The following is a 14,512-nucleotide window of genomic DNA, read 5'->3' as shown; positions in this document are numbered from 1 at the left end:
TGTAAATCTGCCATTTTCAACCCAGAGCTACAACTGAGGGAACATATGGAGCAAAATCCCGCAGAGATAATAGAAAAACTTTTAAAAGAAGGATTTTTTTTACATTTTTAGAAATAAATATGAGCTACCCACCTAATGATTTGAAAACGTCAGGACTTGCAAATTTCCCATCGAAGAAGACGGCGTTGTTCTGAGAGTCAAAAACCCGACACATTCGTACGAAGATGACCTCTAAAGATCCTGCCAGGAAAAAGTAAAGAGTCGGGCCCAACAAGAGGGAACAGATTTAGAAAACCTCAGTCCAACTGATTCACATGTTTTCACAAATTTTCCTCTTTCAAAATTTGCTTTTAGCAGAAAGTGAGGCAGATTTTTTTAAGTTTTCCAAACTCAACTTAGGCTGAAACGATTAACTGGATAAATTGTAATCGATTATTGAAATAATCCGGAGCTAATTTAGTAATCGATTAAAGGTTTGCTCACCGGCTTTCAGCAGCACGATCTGGTCGTTCTGGCAGAGATCCATGAAGCCGTCGATGCGCTTGGCGAACTCCACCACGTACTGGACGGCGTCTGTGATCTTCACCGCACAAAGCTGCCACATCGCCTCCTGTGGCTGAACGGGGAACAACAGGGAGACGCTTCAGAAGCAAAACGGGTTTTATGTGTTCGCAATAACCAACACAAATCCAATTCTGATTAAAGTCAAAAATCTGAGACAAAAGAAAGAATTTTATTTTTTTTTTGCTCCAGTGACCCCAATCCTATTCCATACCATTTCAATAATTTTGGTATCAAAACAGTTGGGAGACTCCATCAGAAGTGGATTATCACAGCATCTGCTTTCGTTTCAGAGAAAATGAGGAGAGAACATGAAGTAATTTGAATTTTGTCCTTCAATTTAGGTTGAAAGTTGAAGTGGAAACAATGCAAGACCTTGAGAATTGCAGTATTTAAACCTTTCAGGAACACCGTAAATAAGGATGAAAGCTTTTGGAAACCATAGATCCACATTACCTGCGCAAAGATTGATGCAGCTGCAGGAAACATGAGCAAATTTATAGAAGTACAAAGAAAAACTTCTACATCATCTACAAAAACCAGAGGCGTCCAGTGTTTTTACTTACTAACCCTTAATAAATTTATTTCTGCATGTCTAAAATTGCTTGTTTTTGATCCAATTATAATAAAACACAAAGAAAATATTACACTTTACTCCAATTAAGTGTAAAAAGAAAATTTTTACTATAAAAAATTAAAACCATCAAAAGATATTTTTGGCACTAGCAGAGCTCCATACAGTGGAAGTCAGACCATTATCAAGAAGCTACATTTCGTCGGGTCAGATGGAGCGAACGGACCTTGTTCTGATACTTCTCCACCTCTTCCTGCAGGAAACTCTGCCAGCTCATTTCCTGCAGCTCCTCCCTCAGGTACTGACACGTCTCCAGGTGAGACTTGCAGATGATTTGGGCCAAGTGATCTGAAGCAAAACAAAAACACAGTTCAGAATTATTCAGAGTTTCTCTGAGCTCGTTTTCAGTCAGGACCGTTTTCAGAAGAAACCAAAGGCTCCGCACATCAAAAACAACTTGGCAAAGACATTTTAGGAAATCACACTGCAAAAGGACAAAATCTTTAAAAAAGTATTTTTGTCTAGTTTCTGGTGCAAAATATCTTAGTACCCTTCAAATAAGATGAAATTAACTTATAAGTAACTGAGATTATTTCACTTAAGACAATTTTCCCATTTTACAAGTGAAATAATTTGCTAGTGAAACTCGTATTTTTCATCAATGTGGAGGAATTATTGACTTAAAACAATCTTCTATAATTTGCTGAAAATTATGTGTAAGTTAGTTTTGTTAGTGTACTAAGATATCTGCACTCGAAAGCAGACAAAATACTTGGTGAGATTTTGTTTTTTTACAGTGCAGATCTTCAGTATGTTTTAATACGAAGAGATTTTCAGACATACAATTTGTTTTCAAAATATGCTTTTGTTCCAAAACGTTTTTTGTGTATTATAACCAATTGCCTAGAGTCCATCCATCATGCAACCAATAATTTCTTTTTATTTTTAGGTGTTACAACATGAGCGGCAGAAGTCGGGTCATTCAGTCAGATCAGTCCGGATGAACTCGGTTTGCTCCATCTCCAGCTGCTGCGGTTCTTTCTCTCTGCTCTGAGTCGAACCAACCTGTTCCCCTCCTGGCCTGTGGGGGCGCTGCACCAAGAACCACTGAAGGAAACGACACAAAAACCTCTGAAGACACTGAGAGCAACTTCCTTCTTCACCAGATGGAAACAAAATGGAGGCATCAGATTTTAACGGCTGCAGGATTTCTCTTCTGCTATTTTTCCCACTAGCACTAAGCTAGCACATTTGTTTTGGTTGTATTTACCCAGAATTCCCTGCTGTGTAGTCCACTTCCTGCTTTTGGAACGGTTTCCAGTCTGCTTGGTGTTCACATTTGCATTCAAACCGCACCAGAGTTCACTTTTATTGGCATGTTTTAGAGTGTATATTCCAGTTAATGACTAATCAATTACTAAATTAGTTGATGTTTATTTCAAATATTGATTAAACATTAATCTGATTAATCGTTTCAGGTCTAAACAACACATTTATCATCTTCCGGTTGTTTTTGTTGGTGCAGTGGAAAAAATCCTAAATTTCTAAAATCATTTATCTCGATCTGATGAGCTGAAATTCAGAAATAAATTAGAAACGGAGTAAAAATGCAACAAAAGTCCAAAGAAAAATATTGAAAATCTGCCTGAAAAATAGAAATGACATCATTTATAATAAACCTCCGTTTTTCCTGCCAGCATTATTTTAGCCTTTTTTACCAAATAAATATTCATAAATGGAAATTAGAGGAAAAACTTATGTTTATGCAGTTAATCAGATGAGAAAAAAGCTGAACCAGCAGTCATTTGTTGTTTTTAGTTCATAGAATAAAACACAGAAAGAGTCCAAGCTTCAGTCAGATGATGATGCATTTCCTGTTTGGTGAGTTTTGGAGTTTATCGTTCAGAAAATCTCCAGGGAAAATAAAACCAAGCTGATTTCCCCAAACGAGTCGATAACTAATTACCACACTGAGGTTTTAATGAGCCTCCGACCTGCAGCCATTTTGAGCCGAACGGCCCGCAGTGAGCATCTCCAACTGCTTTCTTCCTCTGGTTTCTCAATCCTTCCTCATTCTTCTTCTTCACCTGCTGCTGTTTAGGTGCTGAAGCAGATTCACTCCATGTTTGATTCCCTACAGCTGCAGAAAAACGTTTTACATCCATCTTCTTTTGTTTTATCCAAACTTGTGGATAAACAACTGGTTTATCCCTAACGGTTCGTTAGGGAGACGGTTCGTCTCCCAGAATGGACTCATGTTCTGAATGTTCTGGTTCTGCTGCAGTTTGGATCCGTGGCTCCAACCTGAAACTCCTGCAGAACCCGGCCAACCTAAACAGGAAGCTCATGTCTGCTGCTTCTGTCCAGAGTCTCATTTTATCCTGATCCTCTTTGGTTCTGGTCAAAGATTCTCAGGACGTAACAACCGTTGAGTTTCTCTGAGGCGATGCAGGGTGGGCTCACCATGTTCGGTGGGCTCACCGTGTTCGGTGGACTCACCGTGTTCGGTGGACTCACCGTGTTCGGTGGACTCACCGTGTTCGGTGGACTCACCGTGTTCGGTGGACTCTCCGTGTTCGGCCAAGGTCAGGGTTGGAGAAGCATCTCCGTTGCTGAAGGAGCAGTAAGGGAAGAAGTCGTCGCCGTGTCCGTAGTCGTACAGCGGCTCCGGTTTGATTCCGTTGATGTCGAGTCCGGACTGGTCCGGAGACGGCTGGATGTCCAGGTAGAAACCTCCACATCCTGCGTCTCCTGCTCCCGACTCCGCCTGTTTACAGCAAGATAACTGATGCAGAAATGGTTGCTAATCAGATCAGATGTAGGAGTTACGGCTGCAGACCTTGGAAGTCAGAGATCCTCCGTCTGGTGAGGTCCGGTCCGCGTAGCAGGCCGGGTCGTCTGCTGGGTCCGTGAGGCCCGCGGAGCACAGCGTGTACGGGGGAGACGGCGACTCAGCCTCGTCCGGGCTGGGGCTGCCGACGCTGGGGGAGGACCGGCTGGGCGCCTGCTGCTGCTGCTGGAGCCGGTGCTTCTGGACCTCGGCGTACAAACTGTCCCGCTGCTTCTTCGACATGCGGCCGAACTTCACGGCTGCCAGAGAGTGGGACGAGAAAACATCTGTTTAACTGATGTTTGGAACTGGGAAATATCTGGATTTATAGTCCAAAATGAAGTGGCGGAACTGAAAGCTTTAAGGTCCACCAGGCGCCTGCTGGTGTGTGTTTAGGCAGGTGAGGGTGAGTTTGGTGGGTCGGTTGGGTGTTTGGTGGGTCTGTTGGTGTTTGGTGGGTCTGTTGGTGTTTAGGTGGGTCGGTTGGGTGTTTGGTGGGTCTGTTGGTGTTTAGGTGGGTCTGTTGGTGTTTGGTGGGTCTATTGGTGTTTGGTGGGTCTGTTGGTGTTTAGGCAGGTGAGGGTGAGTTTGGTGGGTCGGTTGGGTGTTTGGTGGATCTGTTGGTGTTTGGTGGGTCTATTGGTGTTTGGTGGGTCAGTTGGTGTTTAGGTGGGTCAGTTGGTGTTTAGGTGGGTCAGTTGGTGTTTAGGTGGGTCGGTTGGGTGTTTGGTGGGTCAGTTGGGTGTTTGGTGGGTCTGTTGGTGTTTGGATAGTTGGTTGGTGTTTAGGTGGGCTGGTTGGTGTTTTCAGTGTGTGTGTGTCTCACCGTCTCTGGACATGCCGGCAGCCAGGCATTTCTGCAGGCGGCAGTGCTGGCACCGGTTCCGGCTCGTTCGGTCGATCTGACAGTTTTTCTGCCGTGGACACGAGTACGAGGCGTTGCTCTGCTGACTCCGCCTGAAGAAACCCTGAGACCAGATGCAAAACACTCAAGTTATCCTTCAGAGACAATGCTTACCGGATCCTTCTTTAGAACCAGAACCAAAGTTTCAAAGGGGACCAATTATTTAAAATTCACTTTTTGGATGTTTGTATTCTTCCATTTGGGACTCTACTGTTTCCAACAACAATCCAAGCACTTAAAAAAAAATCCTCCCATTTTTTTTGACAATAAGTTAATAATTTTTGGTGTCTGGAAATCGTACTATATCAAAAACCTCCCGATTGTTAAGCCTCATTCCCCGTTACCTAGCAACACCAGTGAAGCTCAGCCCCGTTACCTAGCAACCCAGGTGGTGCTCCAGCATGTTTGATCAGCTGGTTTTAGAGTTTTGTTGTTGGTAACCATCCAGAAACTACTTGCTGCTTTATTGTTGGTTGTGCAGGAGGCTCCACTTCTGCTTTTCAAACATGTATGTGTGAGTGTTGATGTTGAGTTGTAGGGGGCGTGGCCAACAGCAGTTTATTTGACAGATGCCCTGAAACAGCTCAATCTGAAAGGAGCTCAAAATAAATTAAAATCTCATATCTAAGGATGATTTTGTGCTAAAAATGTGAACCTGTTCTATTTAGACCATAGATCTATAATATACCACCTTTAAGATAAGAAAAGATCTGCAGAATTAAACAGTTTCCATCAAATGAGAGGATTGTATCATCCATTATCAAATTACAACCTAAAAGTTACAAACAAATACCAGTAAAAAGTCTCCAAATATACCCAACTGACTAATTAATCAGGACATCGATCTTAGTAGCTCACTATCCCAGCTGGATAATGTGTCTTGTGTTTGGGTTTGCGTGTTTCGCAGCCTTCATGGCTGCTCAGTGAAACCTCCATGAAGTGGCTGATTGTTAGACGAGCCTCCAGCTGTCAGAGCGACTGAAGCCTTGTGACTGATGAGCCACATGGAAACAAACGCCTGCAGCTGCTAACAATCCTGACCCAATCCTCACAGAAAACTGTAAACAAAGCAGGAGCAGCTAGCTGGACTCAAGGGCGGTTTCCCAGGGCGGCAGGGGAAGGAGGGCGCACACGAGAAGCAATATTTTACGTCTAAGTTGCATCCTGATTGATTCTTTTGTTACATTTTTTGCATGTGTAGTCGGTGAGGAGAAGGTGCAACCAGCTGCTAGATCAATGAAGGCACATTCACACCAAAAGCCTCAACACGATTTGCATTTCCATTACAAGCGCAAAATTTGTTGGTATTCCAGTAACGTTGAAAAAACAGTAACTTATTCCCACGTAAATAAGTTTGTTTACGTGATAAGTCATTAAAAATCATCATCCTCCTACCACTTCCTGTCTTCTTCCTCTTATTTGTCGTTTCTGTCAGTAGTAACATCCGGTTGTTGATCATGTGACTCATGTGATGTGGAAAAAAGTTTCTGTTGCAGTTTAGTGAAACACCAAACAGTCGGAAAAAAACACCTCATTAAAAACGTTTTATCGAAAAACATATTTTCAAAATTAGCCTGTTTCCATTAAGCAAATTCATTTTTGTAATTCCAATTTGTGAAATTATCTGGCCAATAGAAATGCAGACAATGAGCGCCACTCCTACACGAAATAAAAAGGAAGTAGCATCAGATTTTAGCGGCTGGAGGATTTCTCTTTTGTCTTTGGTAAAATGCAGGAGCCATTTAGCGCTAGGCTAACATGTTTGTTTTGGTTGTATTTACCCAGAATGCCCTGCACTGTAGTCCACTTCCAGCTTTTGGAGCGGTCTTTAGTCTGGTTGGCGTTCACATATTCATTCAAACTGAATCAGAGTTCACTTCAGCCGAACCCACACCGAGGTTTGATTTTTTTGATCCGAACCGGACTTTCTATGGAAACGGACTGGAGTTGGATTAAAGTGAACTGGTGGGAAAAACTCTCTTCAGAGCTTTCATGATAATTAGAGCATCTTTTATTTTGTTGGAAGGAGGAAGACCTGTAACTCGCTAAAGGAATTATATGTCTATGTCTTTATGTCTGGAAATCAAGGAAGAGTTGGAGCAAAAAGGTTCAGGATGAAACGGATCTTACCTTGCAGCCCTCGCAGGTGATGACGCCGTAGTGGATCCCTGAGGATTTATCTCCACAGATCTTACAGGGGATGATCTCAATCTGAGCTGCGGAAAAGAAACAGGAACAAAAAACCTAAAGAAGCTTCCAACAGTTGATCCAACACAGTCCACATTAAAACCACTTCCTGTTTGAAACATTGAGTACTGTGGAGCTTATTGGTTATTTCTCTTTTTCATCCATCCATCCATTTTCTTCCGCTTATCCGGGGTCGGGTCGCGGGGGCAGCAGCTTCAGAAGGGAGGCCCAGACTTCCCTCTCCCCAGCCACTTCTTCCAGCTCCTCCGGGGGAATCCCAAGGCGTTCCCAGGCCAGCCGAGAGACGTAATCCCTCCAGCGTGTCCTGGGTCTTCCCCGAGGCCTCCTCCCGGTTAGGATCACATCTCTGCTTTTTGTGGTGATGTGGTCCTGTTGGCTTCATCAGAACGTGATCTGCAGCTCTCACTGGAGCGGTTCGCAGCCGGGATGAGGCTCAGTGCCTCCAAATCCGAGGCCATGGTCTTGAGCCGGAAAAGGGTAGAGTGCCTTCTCCGGGTCAGGGGGGTCGTCCTGCCTCAAGTGGAGGAGTTTAAGTATCTGGGGATCTTGTTCACGAATGAGGGAAGAAGGGAGCGGGAGATCGGCAGGCGGATTGGGGCAGCGTCTGCCGTGAAGCGGGCGCTGTACCGGTCCGTCGTGGTGAAGAGAGAGCTGAGTCAAGCTCTCGATTTACCGGTCGATCTGCGTTCCCACCCTCATCTATGGTCATGAGCTTTGGGTCATGACCGAAAGAACGAGATCACGGGTACAAGCGGCCGAAATGGGTTTCCTCCGCAGGGTGGCTGGGCTCTCCCTTAGAGAGAGAAGCTCGGTCATCCGGGAGGGACTCAGAGTAGAGCCGCTGCTCCTCCACGTCGAGAGGAGCCAGTTGAGGCTCGGGCATCTGGTCAGGATGCCTCCTGGACGCCTCCCTCTCTTTTTCAAATAAACAGAAAGTACCAATGGAGAAGCCCACAGCATCACTCCTCCTCTTAGCAGACAGGAGTGGAAGAAATTACGACACTTTGGTGTTTAAATTAGTGAAGTTTGACATGATCTCATTTCAAGTTCATCATTTCATTGTAGAAATCTTTAAATAAGATCAAATTTCAGCTGATTGTAACCATAGTAACAAAAAAACAAGTTTAGTCGAGGACATCCCGGGTTTAAATTAGGGCCATGCTCAAGAAAATGACATAAAATAACAACAAATTCATATTATTATGACTTTATTTTTGTAATATTTCGACTTTATTCTCACATCTTGTACTACCATAACTTTATTTTCTCAATTTTATCACCTTATTCTCATAACATTATAACTTTATTCTAATACGAGTTTATTCTCGTAAAATCTTTTTAGCATCTAATACTTTGTGATGAACTTCGCCTCTGTTTCTAATTCTTTTTGTCTAAGTTGTATGTAGTCGTTTCACATCATTTCCAACTATTTCAACGTGTTTTGAGGTATTTTTATACGAGCACAGGGAGAATAATTATTCTGGAAAAGCTGCAAACATTCTTTCAAGGCCTTGATTCTGTGATAAAGGACCCAAACGGTTCTGATGAAGTGTCGGAGCTCAAAGCCAACCTGACTGAGTGTATTTATACTCTCAGAGTGACAGCTCGCCTCTCGGATGCTATATTTAGCAGAGGGACGTTATGTAAGAGCGCAGCAACATTAACACAACAAACGGGAAAGTTTTCATCCACAGACAGCAAAGAAACGGTTCATCTGACGGATCAAACTGACTTTACGTTCCGGGATCAGACTCAACTTGTATGTTTGCTTTAAAGATCTAATAAATTCAGTTTGGATCTGAGGATCAACATGCTGCCTCTAAAAGAGATAAAATGTCGTCTACAATTACATGTGGACCCGTCCTGACGCGTCCAGGCTGCCACAGCGGGTCGGTTCAGTTGGACACCATGTTGGTTTAGCAATTTAGCATTAGCTTCAGTTAGACACCATGTTGGTTTAGCTCTTTGATCTTAGCATTAGCTTCAGTTAGACACCATGTTGGTTTAGCTCTTTGATCTTAGCATTAGCTTCACTTAGACACCATGTTGGTGTAGCACTTTAGCATTAGCTTCAGTTAGACACCATGTTGGTTTAGCTCTTTAGCATTAGCTTCAGTTAGACACCATGTTGGTTTAGCTCTTTGATCTTAGCATTAGCTTCAGTTAGACACCATGTTGGTTTAGCACTTTAGCATTAGCTTCAGTTAGACACAATGTTGGTTTAGCTCTTTAGCATTAGCTTCAGTTAGACACCATGTTGGTTTAGCTCTTTGATCTTAGCATTAGCTTCAGTTAGACACCATGTTGGTTTAGCTCTTTAATCTTAGCATTAGCTTCAGTTAGACACCATGTTGGTTTAGCACTTTAGCATTAGCTTCAGTTAGACACCATGTTGGTTTAGCTCTTTAGCATTAGCTTCAGTTAGACACGATGTTGGTTTAGCTCTTTGATCGTAGCATTAGCTTCACTTAGACACCATGTTGGTTTAGCTCTTTGATCTTAGCATTAGCTTCAGTTAGACTCCATGTTGGTTTACCTCTTTGATCTTAGCATTAGCTTCAGTTAGACTCCATGTTGGTTTAGCTCTTTGATCTTAGCATTAGCTTCAGTTAGACTCCATGTTGGTTTAGCTCTTTGATCTTAGCATTAGCTTCAGTTAGACTCCATGTTGGTTTAGCTCTTTGATCTTAGCATTAGCTTCACTTAGACACCATGTTGGTTTAGCTCTTTGATCTTAGCATTAGCTTCACTTAGACACCATGTTGGTTTAGCTCTTTGATCTTAGCATTAGCTTCAGTTAGACACCATGTTGGTTTAGCTCTTACATTAGCTTCAGTTAGACACTATGTTGGTTTAGCTCTTTGATCTTAGCATTAGCTTCAGTTAGACACCATGTTGGTTTAGCTCTTTGATCTTAGCATTAGCTTCAGTTAGACACCATGTTGGTTTAGCAATTTAGCATTAGCTTCAGTTAGACACCATGTTGGTTTAGCTCTTTGATCTTAGCATTAGATTCACTTAGACTCCATGTTGGTTTAGCTCTTTGATCTTAGCATTAGCTTCAGTTAGACACCATGTTGGTTTAGCTCTTTGATCTTAGCATTAGCTTCAGTTAGACACCATGTTGGTTTAGCACTTTAGCATTAGCTTCAGTTAGACACAATGTTGGTTTAGCTCTTTAGCATTAGCTTCAGTTAGACACCATGTTGGTTTAGCTGTTTGATCTTAGCATTAGCTTCAGTTAGACACCATGATGGTTTAGCTCTTTAATCTTAGCATTAGCTTCAGTTAGACACCATGTTGGTTTAGCACTTTAGCATTACCTTCAGTTAGACACCATGTTGGTTTAGCTCTTTAGCATTAGCTTCAGTTAGACACGATGTTGGTTTAGCTCTTTGATCTTAGCATTAGCTTCACTTAGACACCATGTTGGTTTAGCTCTTTGATCTTAGCATTAGCTTCAGTTAGACTCCATGTTGGTTTACCTCTTTGATCTTAGCATTAGCTTCAGTTAGACTCCATGTTGGTTTAGCTCTTTGATCTTAGCATTAGCTTCAGTTAGACTCCATGTTGGTTTAGCTCTTTGATCTTAGCATTAGCTTCAGTTAGACTCCATGTTGGTTTAGCTCTTTGATCTTAGCATTAGCTTCACTTAGACACCATGTTGGTTTAGCTCTTTGATCTTAGCATTAGCTTCACTTAGACACCATGTTGGTTTAGCTCTTTGATCTTAGCATTAGCTTCAGTTAGACACCATGTTGGTTTAGCTCTTACATTAGCTTCAGTTAGACACTATGTTGGTTTAGCTCTTTGATCTTAGCATTAGCTTCAGTTAGACACCATGTTGATTTAGCTCTTTGATCTTAGCATTAGCTTCAGTTAGACACCATGTTGGTTTAGCTCTTTGATCTTAGCATTAGCTTCAGTTAGACTCCATGTTGGTTTAGCTCTTTGATCTTAGCATTAGCTTCAGTTAGACACCATGTTGGTTTAGCTCTTTAATATTAGCATTAGCTTCAGTTAGACACCATGTTGGTTTAGCTCTTAGCTCTTTGATCTTAGCATTAGCTTCAGTTAGACACCATGTTGGTTTAGCTCTTTGATCTTAGCATTAGATTCACTTAGACTCCATGTTGGTTTAGCTCTTTGATCTTAGCATTAGATTCACTTAGACTCCATGTTGGTTTAGCTCTTTGATCTTAGCATTAGCTTCAGTTAGACACCATGTTGGTTTAGCTATTTGATCTTAGCATTAGCTTCACTTAGACACCATGTTGGTTTAGCTCTTTGATCTTAGCATTAGATTCACTTAGACTCCATGTTGGTTTAGCTCTTTGATCTTAGCATTAGCTTCAGTTAGACACCATGTTGGTTTAGCTCTTTGATCTTAGCATTAGCTTCAGTTAGACACCATGTTGGTTTAGCTCTTACATTAGCTTCAGTTAGACACTATGTTGGTTTAGCTCTTTGATCTTAGCATTAGCTTCAGTTAGACACCATGTTGGTTTAGCTCTTTGATCTTAGCATTAGCTTCAGTTAGACACCATGTTGGTTTAGCAATTTAGCATTAGCTTCAGTTAGACACCATGTTGGTTTAGCTCTTTGATCTTAGCATTAGATTCACTTAGACTCCATGTTGGTTTAGCTCTTTGATCTTAGCATTAGCTTCAGTTAGACACCATGTTGGTTTAGCAATTTAGCATTAGCTTCAGTTAGACACCATGTTGGTTTAGCTCTTTGATCTTAGCATTAGATTCACTTAGACTCCATGTTGGTTTAGCTCTTTGATCTTAGCATTAGCTTCAGTTAGACACCATGTTGGTTTAGCTCTTTGATCTTAGCATTAGCTTCAGTTAGACACCATGTTGGTTTAGCACTTTAGCATTAGCTTCAGTTAGACACAATGTTGGTTTAGCTCTTTAGCATTAGCTTCAGTTAGACACCATGTTGGTTTAGCTGTTTGATCTTAGCATTAGCTTCAGTTAGACACCATGATGGTTTAGCTCTTTAATCTTAGCATTAGCTTCAGTTAGACACCATGTTGGTTTAGCACTTTAGCATTACCTTCAGTTAGACACCATGTTGGTTTAGCTCTTTAGCATTAGCTTCAGTTAGACACGATGTTGGTTTAGCTCTTTGATCTTAGCATTAGCTTCACTTAGACACCATGTTGGTTTAGCTCTTTGATCTTAGCATTAGCTTCAGTTAGACTCCATGTTGGTTTACCTCTTTGATCTTAGCATTAGCTTCAGTTAGACTCCATGTTGGTTTAGCTCTTTGATCTTAGCATTAGCTTCAGTTAGACTCCATGTTGGTTTAGCTCTTTGATCTTAGCATTAGCTTCAGTTAGACTCCATGTTGGTTTAGCTCTTTGATCTTAGCATTAGCTTCACTTAGACACCATGTTGGTTTAGCTCTTTGATCTTAGCATTAGCTTCACTTAGACACCATGTTGGTTTAGCTCTTTGATCTTAGCATTAGCTTCAGTTAGACACCATGTTGGTTTAGCTCTTACATTAGCTTCAGTTAGACACTATGTTGGTTTAGCTCTTTGATCTTAGCATTAGCTTCAGTTAGACACCATGTTGATTTAGCTCTTTGATCTTAGCATTAGCTTCAGTTAGACACCATGTTGGTTTAGCTCTTTGATCTTAGCATTAGCTTCAGTTAGACTCCATGTTGGTTTAGCTCTTTGATCTTAGCATTAGCTTCAGTTAGACACCATGTTGGTTTAGCTCTTTAATATTAGCATTAGCTTCAGTTAGACACCATGTTGGTTTAGCTCTTAGCTCTTTGATCTTAGCATTAGCTTCAGTTAGACACCATGTTGGTTTAGCTCTTTGATCTTAGCATTAGATTCACTTAGACTCCATGTTGGTTTAGCTCTTTGATCTTAGCATTAGATTCACTTAGACTCCATGTTGGTTTAGCTCTTTGATCTTAGCATTAGCTTCAGTTAGACACCATGTTGGTTTAGCTCTTTGATCTTAGCATTAGCTTCACTTAGACACCATGTTGGTTTAGCTCTTTGATCTTAGCATTAGATTCACTTAGACTCCATGTTGGTTTAGCTCTTTGATCTTAGCATTAGCTTCAGTTAGACACCATGTTGGTTTAGCTCTTTGATCTTAGCATTAGCTTCAGTTAGACACCATGTTGGTTTAGCTCTTTGATCTTAGCATTAGCTTCACTTAGACACCATGTTGGTGTAGCACTTTAGCATTAGCTTCAGTTAGACACCATGTTGGTTTAGCTCTTTAGCATTAGCTTCAGTTAGACACCATGTTGGTTTAGCTCTTTGATCTTAGCATTAGCTTCAGTTAGACACCATGTTGGTTTAGATTTGCATTAGTTGTTGTTGGTTTAGCTCTTTGATTTAGCATTAGCTTCAGTTAGACACCATGTTGGTTTAGCTCTTGATTTAGCATTAGCTTCAGTTAGACACCATGTTGGTTTAGCTCTTTGATCTTAGCATTAGCTTCAGTTAGACACCATGTTGGTTTAGCTCTTTGATCTTAGCATTAGCTTCAGTTAGACACCATGTTGGTTTAGCTCTTTAATTAGCTTCAGTTGACCATGTTGTTTAGCTTTTTAGCATTAGCTTCAGTTAGACACCATGTTGGTTTAGCTCTTTAGCATTAGCTTCAGTTAGACACCATGTTGGTTTAGCTCTTTGATCTTAGCATTAGTTCATTAGACTCCATGTTGGTTTAGCTCTTTGATCTTAGCATTAGTTCATTAGACTCCATGTTGGTTTAGCTCTTTGATCTTAGCATTAGCTTCAGTTAGACACCATGTTGGTTTAGCTCTTTGATCTTAGCATTAGCTTCACTTAGACACCATGTTGGTTTAGCTCTTTGATCTTAGCATTAGATTCACTTAGACTCCATGTTGGTTTAGCTCTTTGATCTTAGCATTAGCTTCAGTTAGACACCATGTTGGTTTAGCTCTTTGATCTTAGCATTAGCTTCAGTTAGACACCATGTTGGTTTAGCTCTTTGATCTTAGCATTAGCTTCACTTAGACACCATGTTGGTGTAGCACTTTAGCATTAGCTTCAGTTAGACACCATGTTGGTTTAGCTCTTTAGCATTAGCTTCAGTTAGACACCATGTTGGTTTAGCTCTTTGATCTTAGCATTAGCTTCAGTTAGACACCATGTTGGTTTAGCACTTTAGCATTAGCTTCAGTTAGACACCATGTTGGTTTAGCTCTTTGATCTTAGCATTAGCTTCAGTTAGACTCCATGTTGGTTTAGCTCTTTGATCTTAGCATTAGCTTCAGTTAGACACCATGTTGGTTTAGCTCTTACATTAGCTTCAGTTAGACACTATGTTGGTTTAGCTCTTTGATCTTAGCATTAGCTTCAGTTAGACACCATGTTGGTTTAGCTCTTTGATCTTAGCATTAGCTTCAGTTAGACACCATGTTGGTT

At 41.3% G+C, this 14,512-nt stretch overlaps 1 protein-coding gene across 4 annotated transcripts in view; it reads right to left on the bottom strand.

Annotated features, from left to right (window-relative positions):
• Nucleotides 1-14,512, bottom strand: part of LOC103462988 (nuclear receptor ROR-alpha A-like) — a 60,930-nt gene that overhangs the window by 8,205 nt on the left and 38,213 nt on the right. For 3 of the 4 annotated variants that reach the window (XM_017304193.2, XM_017304195.2, XM_017304194.2), the window contains 7 exons: nucleotides 7,000-7,085; nucleotides 4,792-4,933; nucleotides 3,975-4,225; nucleotides 3,689-3,902; nucleotides 1,362-1,483; nucleotides 484-616; nucleotides 133-240 (listed from right to left, as the gene is read on the bottom strand). In XM_017304193.2, coding sequence (XP_017159682.2) covers nucleotides 133-240; nucleotides 484-616; nucleotides 1,362-1,483; nucleotides 3,689-3,902; nucleotides 3,975-4,225; nucleotides 4,792-4,933; nucleotides 7,000-7,085 — 1,056 coding nt within the window. Of the gene's footprint in view, nucleotides 1-132; nucleotides 241-483; nucleotides 617-1,361; nucleotides 1,485-3,688; nucleotides 3,903-3,974; nucleotides 4,226-4,791; nucleotides 4,934-6,999; nucleotides 7,086-14,512 lie in introns of all 4 variants that reach the window. The other variant, XM_081605561.1, reaches the window with a different exon arrangement.

Source organism: Poecilia reticulata, chromosome 3 (assembly GCF_904066995.2).
Source record: "Poecilia reticulata chromosome 3, P_reticulata-male-v2, whole genome shotgun sequence".
NCBI lineage: Eukaryota > Metazoa > Chordata > Actinopteri > Cyprinodontiformes > Poeciliidae > Poecilia > Poecilia reticulata.
This window is presented reverse-complemented; position numbering and strand designations above follow the sequence as displayed.